Source organism: Pimephales promelas, chromosome 19 (assembly GCF_988280905.1).
Source record: "Pimephales promelas chromosome 19, fPimPro1.hap1.1, whole genome shotgun sequence".
NCBI lineage: Eukaryota > Metazoa > Chordata > Actinopteri > Cypriniformes > Leuciscidae > Pimephales > Pimephales promelas.
The window spans coordinates 16850275-16864709 of NC_142787.1; the positions used below are offsets into that span (position 1 = coordinate 16850275).

Genomic DNA, 14435 nt, shown 5'->3' on the forward strand with positions numbered 1-14435 from the left:
AAGATGAGAAGAAAGAAAGCAAAGTTTTTCTCGTACAGTTTATCCAATGAAAGTTTGATTGTATAGAGCTGTCACCATAATACTTAGGAGTATAACAGCTCTTTGTCCTTCCACTGATTCATTGGCTCATTGGCTTATTGGTGGTGGAGTCTACTAGTAGTCGGAAGTTCGGATCATTTTACTGACTCAGATCTTTGAGTCTCGTTCAGCAAAATGAACGAATCTTTTTTTCGAGTACTTTAGTTCATTTCATTCATTTCAGCATAATATAATTAAAATAGCATGTTAAATATTGCAACACATCTAGTACTTACAAAAATCTTGAATATATTTGTAAAAAGAATAAAAATAAACTATAGAGTAATGCAACCAAAGCCAAATTATAAGCAACTGAAATGTTTTATTAATTGATTGGTTGTTGGGTCTTAAGTTCCGGCTATTGCTGTCTGATTCTGTTAGTTCATCTCACCTCCTGATCCGAGACGTTCTTTCCTTTGCGACTTCATATTTATCAGGTTTGTTCTCCTCCTCTACTGTCTCGAGACGTTTGCTGTCCACTTGTCAGTGTCTGACTCTGATCTGTCTGCTGGGCCGTGCCATGTGTGACACAGCAGGGCCGGAAAGAGTAATGATTTGTTCATCTCTCGAGTCTCGAGTTCGGGTTCGGCCGGGTCCAAGTCTTTCGTTCTTCCTGTCAGTCCCATAGAGGCTATGCTGTCAGTCCCGGAAAGAGAAATGATTAGTTCATTTTCTTCGGGTTTGAGTCCTTTGTTCTTTTGTCACATGACCGCTGGGTTCTCGCATCAAATACAACATTAGATTCGTAGTATTGACTGCGTCTGAATGTATATTGTTTTATATTTAGCCATTAAAATACAAAACATGTGCAAGATAAGTTCCGTCTTATTATTGTCCCTGTATGTCTCTTTTCTATATTGTGCATCTGTGCTGTGTTTTATTATACATTAATTAACTACTATTATATTATACATTATCTACATGCTTGTTTGTAAAAAGTTTGTGAATTAGTAGGCTATTCAATACGGTGACAATTCATGTGACAAAAGAACAAAGGATTTAAACCCGAAGGTTTGAGAGATAAACTAATCATTTCTCTTTCCGGTACTGATCCGGAACTAATCATCTGTTTCCAGTACAGATTCAGAACCCATATGTTGCGCAATTTTGCGCATGCATGGTTAAGACAAAATGAACAAATCACTCTGAGACAACGGCTCGGTAGTACCGAGTCATATTAAAGATTCGTTCAAAATGAACGAATCGTTCATGAACGACACATCACTACTCCTCTCAAGCTGGTGTGTGGTGGGCGTTCTGGCACAATATGCTGCCGTCGTATCATCCAGGTGGATGCTGCACATTAGTGGCGGTTGATTGGTGGAGATTTCCCCATTCCATATGTAAAGCACTTTGAGTACCTAGAAAAGTGCTTTATAAATGTAACAAATGATTATTATTATTAGTATAAACAACCACCGGTATGAAAAATCAGCAAAGCAGAATTGTGACGAATGATGATCTAGAGTGACGTAAAAGTTGCATGAATTGAGATGTGACTGTTCAGACTGAGGTCGCACTCAAACTTGTATCTGGTTTAGGACCACGTTATGGAAGAGGCATAGATCAGAATCGAAAAGATCAGATTCAATGTGGTTTGTGCTGTTCACAGTGTTCTGCACAAACATTCGGGCCACTTTTGTCTACAGTCTGAAATGCCCTAGAGAGCTCACAAACCATGTATTATCAGCTATAATCAGTATCCTTAAGTGTCTGATTTGAGGACGAATGTGCACTAGTTCATTTTACTGCATCTATATTAATCAATTAGAATTAGCCTAGTCTTGCGCTGCTCCATTTAATGCTGATGTATGTTAATGCTTCGGACACAGAGCATTGGTGCTGTTTTCCATTGTCGTCTGTCTGTTCTTCACCATTAAGCTCTATGAAGATAACTCGTTTTGGCTCAGCATCCATTTTATGACATCCGGGTGGCCTGTGGGTTACATTCTTGAACATAAGTCTAGTTGGGTGTCCACATTTATTATGACTAGCTAAAGGATGTACTTAAGCAGGTTCAAGGTTTTTTAATCAGTGGTGCTTAATCCTTCCCTTGGACATGTGTATATATATATATATATTTTCCTACTGAGGTTTAGTTGGTTTTTTTTTCTTTTTTTCTAAATTTGTGAATATAACCTAAAACATAATAATAATAATAGTAGTACTACTAGTAGTAGTCATAGTAATAATAATTTATGTATTTATGTATATATTCATTTATATTATATAGAAATATAATAGAATAATTGTTATTTTAGAAGTATTTGTTACACTTTAGTTTAGGGTCCAATTATCCCTATTAACTAGTGCATGCTAATCTTATTAGCATGTATATTACCATGATATTGGCTATTTATTAGTACTTATAAAGCACATATTAATGGCTTATTCTGCATGACCATATTCTACATCTCTTAATCATACTCAATACCTAAACTTAACAACTACCTTATTAACTATTAATAAGCAGTCATTAGGAGATTATTGAGACAAAAGTCATTAGTTAATAGTTTATCAATAGTGATAATTGGGCCCTAATCCAAATTGTGACCGAATTATTTATAATCTATTATAGTATTTATCTATTTTTATTTGCTTTTATATTTCAGTGTTAGTTTAATCAATTTTAGTTTTTAAACTTCAACTTAAAGAGTAGTTCACTTATAAAAAAAAAAAACTTTTGCTGATAATTTACTCACCCCCATGTCATGCAAGATGTCCATGTCTTTCTTTCTTCAGTCGAAAAGAAATTAAGGTTTTTGATCGTTCGTTGAATGAACCAAATGACTCGGGAAAAGATTCGTTCATTTTTGATGAACGAGTCTGAACAGGAGAGTAACAAACGTACAGAGCAAGGCGACCATTTGAGCTTATAAAACTTAAACTTTGTTTTTGGTTTTTTTTTTTAAATGAGCGATCGTTTCGCTTGATAAGACCCTTATTCGTCGTCTGGAATCGTTTAAAGCCCTTTGAACAGTTTGCAGTTTGCACTGAAACTGTCTTTTGGACCTTGAACCGTTTGGTTCCCATTGAAGTCTATTATATGGAGAAAAATCCTGGAATGTTTTCATCAAAAACCTTCATTTCTTTTCGACTGAAGAAAGAATGACATGGATATCTTGGATGACATGGGGGTGAGTAAATTATCAGCAAAAGTTTTTTCAAAAGTGAACTACTCCTTTAATAATTTCAGTTAGTTGCCTTTGGCTAAAAATGGTAAATTAATGAGAACGATATTTCAGAAGTGGATGAAGAAGTTTATAGAGATGCGTTGTTGTGTTTGAAATCATGTGACGCTTGTTTTTAGTGCTGGAACTCTGGACTTGGTGCGATCAGGGATTTAAACATAACCTCTGCTGGACGTTAGGCCTCCAGGAGTAGGATTACACCCCTGGTGTAAAGATTTTAAACATCACACTTACAGTTGTTAGTAAGTGTTTTACTTAATATTTAACTTCATTTTACACTTTTAGCATTTGCAGATTTATTGAGCCAAGCTTCATTTTAGACACAGCATGATAGTGATATAGCTCGCTGACCTGCGATTGCTATCGACGGTGACACGCTTTACACTTCCTGTTACAGACTGTTAACCCTCATTACTCTGTCACACATTCTTCCCCAGACTGACGGTCTCACACACACACACTTTTTCACACTTAAATTACAAGTGCTGTGAATCACAGCAGACTTTCTAATGTCAACCTTTTCAGCAAAATCATCACTTTGCGTCATGTGTGTATCTAGCCTCTGGAGACAAAGTCTTAAGTTCATGACCGCGAATATTTGTAGATCTACTGAGAAATGTGGTATGTTGTTGACATGTAAATATCACTGAATGTTTTCTTTAGACACTTAAGATGCATTTGTAGTTGAAATATTTTCACTCTAAGGTCATGAACGCTGAGTAAATCTGCAATGTCTGGTCTCATTTGGGACATAATCAGTTTTGAGCTCTTGTAGCCATGGAATTCTTTGTTTTTTGGATGCAGTTCCATTTCGTGTTTGCTTTTACGGGAGGCGCTTAATAGTTTCAACAGCCTTGTAATACTGAAACTGGATCAGCAGGTGCAGGATCTGTTTTGTTTGCACTAAAATCATTTAAAATGGCTTTGGACTATCAGCGTATGTGGTGTTGGATTTTTGACCGTTTAGATTGCAACAGAATATCCTGCTTCTCACTGTTGAACCTGCTTGAGACTAATTTAAACTTACATGGAAGAGATTGTGTGTGACTTTATCACACTATTACACTGCAAGTCCTAATGGCCAGATCCAGTATTTTGACACTTTAGCCGTTTTTATGTCCTGACTGTTTACATTCATTTAAGGCATTATCGACTGTGTTTACATTTAATACTGCGCCAAGACACCACTTTCTTTGACATGAAGTACCATTTCATTTTTTTTTTTTTGTTAATCACTGTGTCATATCAAATCCACAACAAACTATTACATACACAGTCCCAATTTCAAAACATTGCCTTCAGTAACATCCCATCATTTATATAAAAAGTATAATATTGATACAAATCAAGGACATTGTATATTCTTTAAAAAAAATTATTGCTCATGCATACAAGATGCTGTGGTGGTGTGAGTTGTTGCCAGGGTGTTGCTACACAGGTTCTGCGTTGTGCATATTTGATGTTTAATGCAATTAAAAAAACAAAAAAATTAGTTTTTGCATTCTGTGCCAGTTGTCAATTTATTGACAGTATAAATATATTCTTAAATCATACATTTATTCTCATTTAATTATTTTAATATTTATTGAAGTAATTTTTTATTATATTTGTATTGATTTTATTATTAATAAATATATATATATATATATATATATATATATATAATAAATATAATAGCTATATTTGAATAAATAATTTATATATATTGTAATTTAACATAATTTAAATACTTTTTACATACTTTTTCAGTAATGTATAACATTAATATAATTAAAATTAATATGAAAATAATTGAATAATAATACATTCATTTTTATTCTACTTAAATAATGTTAATTTTAATTAATAAATTTATGTGATATAAAGTGTAATATTACTGTTATATATAATTTATATTATATACATTAAATATTAATATATTTATTTAAAAAAAAACTGTATTTAATTTTTCATTTAAATAAAGTAGAGATATACCTTTAAGTTTGCAAATGTCTAGCTCCAATAAAACAACAGATTTTCAGCTCTCCACATCATGCCTAGCTGGGTCACCTCCGCCTGGGCTAGCGTTTGAACACGTGTCCCCTAAACCCCCTGACCTTCAGCTGGCTGACCTCTGACTCTCTGAAGGGGGGCGTCTTTGCAGGTGGGGTGGAAACTAGGACGGGTAACGGGAATCACTTTCATCCTTTTTTGTTCTTGTCTGTCCTCCTTTTTCATATTTGATCACCCATCCTTTCAGCCGATGATTGATATATTTCTGACCAAAAAAGCTGGTTGTGTGCCAAGCCTTTCGTAGTACATTTATCAATATGCCAAAACACTACATACATCCTACCTCTGGATGTTGACAAATGATAATGGCAATAACAGAGAAAAGGCTGACTGCGTTACTGCACATGGGTTGCTTTCTTTGGCCCATGTGCTTCTCGAGGCCGACTGTTAACCCGTCTGATAGAGTCGACCTTTCGCTTTTAATGCATTGGACCACATCGCTAAAGCGTGAGTCGTCAATGAAGAAAAATACTTCTGAAGTTGTGTAATAATTTATGAATCCTGGATGTAGAAACATGAGCCCTTCAAAGCTCTGGAGTCGTAGCTCATAATATAAATTTATTTTGTGAGTGTTCAAAGTTTCATTTTTTTAATTTGATAAATGAGAAGCAATACCGCTTGGAACAGTGTACTTGGAAAAGTCTGTTTAAGGAGCTGCCGCCAGTTGCGTCTGTGGGATCGTGTTGTGGGTTGCTTGTGCATAAATACAAGTCCGAGACCCTACGTGTGTAGTCATGAGACTCCCCTGTCTGTCACAACCGCTCCACCCAGAAACACACATATTCTGTGTCTTTACTAATGGACTGTTAGCGTTGCCACTGCCCCAGAAATAGCTCTCTCTAATCACCCGCATAAAAACAGAATTCAATGCAGTATTTTTAGATCAATGAATCATGTTTTCCATTCTGGTACAAATGCGTCTCGGATCTGCCCTAGAGATCTGGACAAGCATGATTTGATGTGTGAAAATATTTGGAAGTTTTGGAACAGGACCATCAAATCTATAATTTTCTGGATTGCAGAAAGTCCTTACTTTGGCCTTTAGCTTTCAAATGGGTTTGTTCGGATCAAAAGCTATTTTATGAAAAAGCTAGACTGATGAACTTTTAAACATGAACTCTTGATTATTTGTTTGTTGGTTTTTATTTAAAAGACTATTTCTAATAGTAGTATTTTTACACCTTGATAAAGACTTTTTATTAACAATAACATTATTATATTTCTACGTTTCTGGACTCTAATTTAAGGCAGGTGCGCACTGTGCGATTTTTGGCCACGATTTGGCCTTCTGAGACAAATTTTGCAAATCCTAAAAAAATCCTCTGATCCTGTGATAAAATCGGAAGTCTCTAACCATTAGTTTGACGTGTACACCGACAGCTGATTAAAGAGTAACTAAACACTTAACGAACTTTTTTTTGTTAATGATCTGTAAGAATGGATCTTTATTAATACCAGTCATTGACTCGAGTAACTTTTTTGGCATTTGTTTATAAAGTGTTCTATTTCTACAATATATGGTGTAAAAACGTCTTAGTGCTGCCCGGTGGCTACTGCAGTTGAATTTTCCTATTGGATGTTTGTGGTGGTACGTGACACAGCGGTTGTTGGTGACATAGGCAAGTTCCATACAAAGAGATGCGCCTCAGGTGCACGCCCCCCTCCGCTGGGGTCTGCCCACTTTTCCAGCATTTTTCAAAGTCAGGCTCTGATCAGGGGTTTAGTTACCCTTTAATGACCGTTGTGATAAAATTTTACCTCCGACAAAATTCTGGCTAAAGATTTGGCGTGACTTCGCCTACATCGGCCGTCAAATTGTCTTCGTTTTTCAAGACACGTCATGACCAAATTAAACGTTAGAAATTTCTTTGTAGCCACCATTTCAATCAAGCATGTAATGCAGCTCACATCACCGGACGTGTCAGATTGATTGATATAAAACTCCAGACAACTTTTCTGTAATTAATTTGAAAGTTTTTGAATTTATGAATTTCAATCATGACAAATCTCTGAATAGTTTTAGCATGTTATTGAATATGGCAATTATAATGTATTTGGTTTGGCGGACTACATTTGGTACGCTGCTGTAGCTTCAGAGCAAGTATGGACTTGCGTCTGCTAATAGATACACAGACGCACTGCTGTGAGCATGTAAGATATGCTGCTGCATAAATAGACATACCAGAGGCGTAAGCGGAATTTTATTTTTGTCTAGGCCTCATCTCTCATGTCTGTTCAATTACGAATAAAAAACAAAGACGTGAACGTTTATCAATTTTGAATTAAAGGGGACATAAGACCAATCTCATGTTAATCTTGAGTACCTTTAGAGTAGTATCACATTGATGCTCTCGCTCTAGTTGATGTGTCCGTGCGCTCTTCCTGGAGAAGTGCCCATACAAGGAATTCCGACCTTCATGACGTCATACAGGGCCATGCTCGGAAAAAAACTTTCCAAAACTTATACGGACCCTGAATGAGTGTATTTGGAACAGAAAGTAAAGGCCAATTTATACTTCTGCGTAGGGTGCGCGCAGTAGGTATGGCGTAGCTTACGCACAGATGCGTACCATATCGTGTACCCTTCGTCGTAGCCTGACGCGCACCTCCTCAAAAATGTCGCGACGACGCGGACCGCAAGATCTGTGATTGGTCGGCTTGGTAGCATTGCATTTCCTCCTACACATTTCCGCACGTACCATCTCACGTATTTCCGCACGTACCATCTCCTCTGACGTCTTCTCTCATTTCTGCCTTTTAGTAATTTCACTAAAATTAACTGTTTTTCCACCTCAATAAGCTCCAACTCCAACATGATCCGCTCTGTTTCAGTCACCATTGCATTGCTTGTAGTAACCTAGCCGTGAGGAATCTAAACACAGTGAAACATTAAAACCCTCGGCCGCCTACTAGTGTTACGGAGCAGTACTGCAGAGCAAAAATGCTCACGACGGCGTCGCCTACGTGCATAGCTCAGCGCAGAAGTATAATTTGGCCTTAAAACCAACATGTTTTTTTTTTTTCCTTTGGCCATGTTTAACATGATAATCCAACTTTGTAACAGTGTAAAGAAGTCAGAATGCATGAATTTAAGTAATACAACATTGACAAAAAAAAAAAAAAAAAACAGCACAGAATACTGCAACCTATCCATATACAAAATACCTGATTTTCAAAAACAAAATGGCTTACAGGCTGTTACAGAACAGCCGGAGACTCCTGGGCTTGGATTTTAAAAGTGTTGCCTTTAACCTGTGTGGGCTAATGGACGGGTTATTTTCAAACACAAAACTGCAACTGCACAAACTCATTGGCACAAAATGCCTGAAACATCTTGGATAACACAAATGAGAAACAAACTAGTCAAGCATTAAACAAAAACATTTATTTATTTATTTGATTTGAAATGTTAAACAATAAAGGAGTTGGAGAGTTTCAGAGAAACTCTGATAGTGTGCTGCAGTACAAGTATACAGCAAACAATGAACCAGATTATTTAAATATTGAGCAAGCAATCTCATTGGCTGCAAGATCAGCAGAGGCCAATCAGCTTGTGCCATTGCAGATTCCATGTAAAGGACCTATCAGCCCATCAGACTGAACTAGATATTTCAATCATGACAACTCTCTGAATAGTTGTAGCGTGTCATTGAATGTTAATGAATTTGGTCTTGGCAGACTTGATCTGCTATATGCCATTATACATTTAAAGAAAAAATGTAAACTATATGCTATTTATGAAAAACATTTTTAATAGATATGTGTAGTTTTGTGTTTAATCAAAATGTGTTGTGTGTTTAGGGTTCTCCCGGGGCTCCAGGGAGAGCTGGCATGAAGGTACGGTATGTTTTCGATCTATCTTTATCTCTATCCACCACTTTTCAAAGCCATGGCCAAGGGCTATTTTCCATGTGCAGAATGCAAATATTTGGGAAAACAGAATAAAGATGTTTAAGATCAGTGGTGACCAATCACTAATGAAATAAACTCTTGTGTCGATGACCAAAGCCCAAATATGACATCATAGATGGCGTGACGAATTACAGATATTTCCGAATGTCAAAACACGATTATTGCGGTCTTGAAATGGCAAATATGATTAGTCAAAATATTGAGTTTTTATTGAGTAATTACACTGAGGGATTTCGCAATACCCCACAGATCATCATGGTAAATAAAAGCTTTGATATCATATGTATATTATCGTGTTTATCATATTGTATACTATTATATAACAGATATATTAAAGGTCTATGTCAGCACATGTAAATCAAGTAAACTGCCGTTTACTCTCAAGTCGAACATTTGATCTGCTAGCTCATAAACAATACTAAAAACAAGCACAATGGTAAAAATTGGCTGTTATATCAAGTAATGGAACTAAATTACAAGGTTGTTCATGTTACAGTATAATTGAGGTAGGTCACTTAAAGCCATCAATGCTCGGCTTGGAGACATTAAAATCCACTAAAAATAACTCCGAAAGTAAAACAGAAATGGATTAATTATCTACAGCCAAACAAATACATGAGCAAAATGCTTGATCTTAACATTGCAAGTACACAAAGTTTATTTTTGCATTACCGTGGAGGTAAAAGGTGGCCTTCAAACCCTGTGCCATTAAACCGGATGCTATTATTCAGGTAGCTAGCTATAAATATGTCGTCAGTTTAAGTAACTTCAACCCGATTGATTGTCCCACTGTGACTGTAACTGATCTAAAAGAGAAAACTGATTTCAGAAGTAAACACTTCACTGTTGCAGCCTTTAACCCTTTACCTGTCACCCCCCCCCCCCCCCCTTTTGATAATTGACATTAAAATGCACTATACAATCTTCAATGGTTGTAATTCAAGAATGCTTTGGTATATATCCCTAAGTTTGGTCTTGTTTTAAAGAAAACAATCTGCAGATTATTACTGAAGTGAAAGCGAATCTGAAAAAAGTTTTTTTTATAATAAATAAGTAACATTGTTTAATAATATTACAATTTAAATGTTTATTGAAACTGTAAAACCCCGTCATTCAAATATTAAAAAAAATAAAGAAATGAATCATTTTATTCAGCAAGGATGCATTAACTTGATCAAAAGTGACAGTAAAGACAGATATGATGTTACAAAACATTTCTATTATTGTCAATTAAATGTTCACATAATTCAATTTATCAAATCTTACTAAAATATTTATCAAGGTTTCCACAAAATATTAAGCAGCTGTTCCAACATTGCTCATGATAAAAAAATGTTTCTTGAGCCTCAAATTAGCATATAATATAAACATATAATAATAATATTTCACCATATTACAGTTGTTGCCTTAATTGATGAGCATAAGGGACTTCTTTCAAAAACATTTAAAAAAAAATCATAATTATTCCAAACTTTTGACCGCTAGTGTGTCAAGTATGTCTCGGGCCTTAGGTGAACTGCTATACAAGCATGCTTTTCCATTGTGTTTGTTTTCTAACATGTATGTGCACGGAGAGGTTCAAGGTTGATCCGCGTATAGTATGTGTGTGTATAGTGTGTTTTGTATCCACAAATTAAAAACATCTGGGCCGCTTACTACCTCAACGTGAACCCTGACCCTACATAATCCCCACAGAGGGGTCAAAAACTCACAACGTCGGGCTGTGTGGTACCCACTGCCATACCTCACCCCAAATGAGCTATAGACCAGCTTCAAATGGTGCGCAGAAACAGTGCTCAGATAGCTACCCATCGCTGTCTTTTGGTTTTATGTACCAGTTAAATTGTATTGTGTAGTGGTTCCTTTGCTGGCGTTTGAGATGCTGATGGAGTAGAGACGTTCGATTTGGACTAACGATGGCTTGTTTTCTCACGTGTGATCATGTTACTGAGAGATAGCGGGCAATAACTGTCCTGTTGGACTTCTCATGGCTTCTTTACTGTAATCCTGCTAACCCAAATATTTGTTTGGTTTCTCCAGGGAGAGAAAGGGGTTCCCGGCCCTTCCGGACCTCCAGTAAGAACTTCTTATCATGGCACTTTCTCTCATGGTTCTTATGTCTGAAATATATTTGTCTTTTGTTAGCCTCTCTCACTCTCACCTTTGATCAGTTTTCGTCTGTATGTCTCTCTCTCTCTCAAAGGACTAAAGCAGACATCTTTGTGTGATTATTCACAAAATCAAGTCTAGAAGATTTGTTTTTCATGAAAAAGACCCCAAATCTCAAACCCCTGCAAACTGTGCCTTGCAGCTTAGCATCAGTAATAGCAAAAAAAAAAAAAAAAATCATTATAAATGTATTAAAAAAGTATTAAAATTATTATTATATATTTAAATTATCTGTGGCATATACATCAAAGCCAACTCGTGTTTTTGGTCTCTACCTTTGTCATTTATATAATCTTTTTTTCCTAACAATATGTATTTGTAATTATTGATTATCTATCTATCTATTATGTTCTATTTATCTTTCGTTTCTCATTCTATCTGTCGTTTGTTGTTCTATCTATCGTTTGTTCTGTTATATACCATCACTCAATTGTTCGTTTTGTTGTTAAAACTATCATTTATTTTGCATTTCTGTAGTTTGTTCTGTCATTCTATCTATTGTTTGTTCTGCATGTATTTCAATCTATCAGTCATTTATTCTGTCATTCTATCATTTATTCTGTCGTTCTATCTATCGTTTGATCTGTCTTTCTAACTAATGTTTGTTCTGTATTTCTGTCTTTTGTTCTCTCAATTTATCTGTCATTACTGTTCTGCTGTTCTGTCATTATATTGATCCACCGTTTATGTTGTTCGATCTATTTTTCGTTTTTCGTTCTATCTATCGTTTGTCGTTCTATCTGTCGTTTGTTTCGTCACACTATCTATTGTTTGTTCTGTATTTCTATCCATCAATCGTTTGTTCAATTGTTATCGGGTGGTGATGGTGCAGTGGATAAGACACATTCCTTTGGTGTGAGAGACCCGGTTTCGAATCCACTGTGAGACACCAATGTGTCCCCGAGCAAGACCCTTAACCCCTAGTTGCTCCAGAGGCGCGCGACCTCTGACTTAGGCTACGTCCACATTATTCCGGATACATTTGAAAACGGGGTTTTCGTTTAAAAACGCTCTCCGTCCACACTAGCGTTTTCAGGTGTTTTCCGACGTTTCAGTGGGGATGAGAAACTTCTAAATTCACTTTACTGCGCATGCGTGAAACTTCACAAAAGCTCACTGAGATGATACAGATGGTAAAATAAATAATAATGTCATCGCACAATAACAGGAAAATTTTATTTAGCAAAATATCTCACCATCACGGATGCGTCCATTCAGTCACCATATGTTTGGTCTAAAACGCAACTGCAAATGTGAGTAGACCACATTATCTGTTCTGTTATCTTTGCAGTACTGTGCTATGAAGAATAGCACATATTAAGTAACATAGAAAGTAACATATTTTAGCAATAGTGTAAAAATGAATAACACATAACAGGCACAATACCGATAAACATGAATATCTATTGGTACTAAACTTACGTCATCGTTTTGAAATACCTCCGGTTTCACTGTCCACACTACAACGCGAAAACGGCGTTTTCAAATTTATCCACTTTGGAGAGCGTTTTCCAAACGATACGTTTTTGTTGACTTAAAACGGCCTCTCAGTGTGGACGGAAGGCCAAAACGGAGAGAAAAATATACGTTTTCAAACGAAAACGTATTAGTGTGGACATGGCCTTAAATAGCAAGTCGCTTTGGATAAAAGCGTCAGATGAATGAATGTAAATGTAATGTAAATGTTATGTCTATCAATCGTTTGTTCTGTCGTTATATCAATCATTTGTTTGTTCTGTGGTTCTATCTATCGTTTGTGTCATTCTATCTTCATCGTTTGTTCTGTATTTCTATCTGTCAACCATTTCTGTCATTATTTCTGCTCAAGCTTCACAGTAAGAGAGGAACAACTCAGTAATTTAGGCATACAGACAGAGAACCAGTGTGTTGAAAATGTGACATGAGTGCTTAATGCCCATTTCTATTAATCCTGAGGATTTCTGGACAATTCTTACTCCAGCGACGTGGACTTTCATGTGATGATGATGTGTTTGCGTTTTAAGGGCCCACCAGGATCCTTTGACTTCCTGTTACTCATGATGGCTGACATTCGTAACGACATCGCAGAGTTGCAGAACAAAGTGTTCAGCAGACCGTTGTACTCCTCAGGAGAGGACTTCCCGTCTGCCCCAGACAATTGGAGGGATACCCAGGAAAGTCTGGACTTAGGCTCCGGAGAAGACTACAAACCCCAAAGCCCCCCGAAGAGCACCAGAAAGAGGAAATTGCCCCGGACCTTAAACAATCCTGGTTGGCCAATTTGAGACTGTCCAGAGTCAGAACTGAAAGAAAGAACTGATTAAAGAGAGAATGAATAGTGTAAATATCACAGAAAGACTGCTATTTAACTGTATACTCGCTGAAAAAAAAGGCTGAATGTATTTCATTGTATGAAATCTCTATTTTTATAACATAAAGGACGTACGTTTTTGTAATTTGGGCATTTTGAATGTGTCATTTGTCTACCAAAATAACTAATAGGTGACACATACAATGGTTCTCTTTTATTCTCCTTAAAGGACAACTCCGACGCAAAATGAACCTTTAGTCTAATTACACATTGTTACCTAGTCAACCGTTATCTGAGATTTGTTTTCATGATTGCCGAATGTAAATAGTTTTATCTCTAAAAACAGTTTAGCCTATAACGCTAGTATAATGCTAGTATTGAGAATGAGGAGTTGACGTCATTTTACAGTGCCCCTCCCCTTTCCGCCATTTTGGTAGGATTCCCAGGACAAAACAGTATTGATTACGTGTGTTTAGCTCGGTTGTAGAGGAGTTTCTCGCAATACCGCACTGTTTTACCATGCCTGGAAGTAACTGCTGCGTTAAAAACCGATAAAAACCCTGGTAACCGATAGCGTCTCCTACCATCATGGCCGACCGGCTCAGACCCTGCCCAAATAGGCACGTGACTCCTCATTCTCAATACGAGTAATGACAAATAAAAATCGCTTGTTATTACCACTAAAAAGGCTCAAAATAGCCCCACGCTAACACGACAGCATAACAAGGGTCCCTACATTCAAA

The 14435-nt window shown here is 36.5% G+C and overlaps 1 protein-coding gene across 2 annotated transcripts in view; it reads left to right on the forward strand.

Annotated features, from left to right (window-relative positions):
- The window catches only part of ccbe1 (collagen and calcium binding EGF domains 1), an 87492-nt gene extending 73655 nt beyond the window's left edge, over window positions 1-13837 (forward strand). For both annotated transcript variants that reach the window (XM_039687879.2, XM_089123790.1), the window contains exons 12-14: window positions 9123-9158; window positions 11274-11309; window positions 13406-13837. In XM_039687879.2, coding sequence (XP_039543813.2) covers window positions 9123-9158; window positions 11274-11309; window positions 13406-13666 — 333 coding nt within the window. In that variant the 3' untranslated portion in view covers window positions 13667-13837. The remainder of the gene's footprint in view (window positions 1-9122; window positions 9159-11273; window positions 11310-13405) is intronic.
- Window positions 13838-14435: the final 598 nt, after the last annotated feature.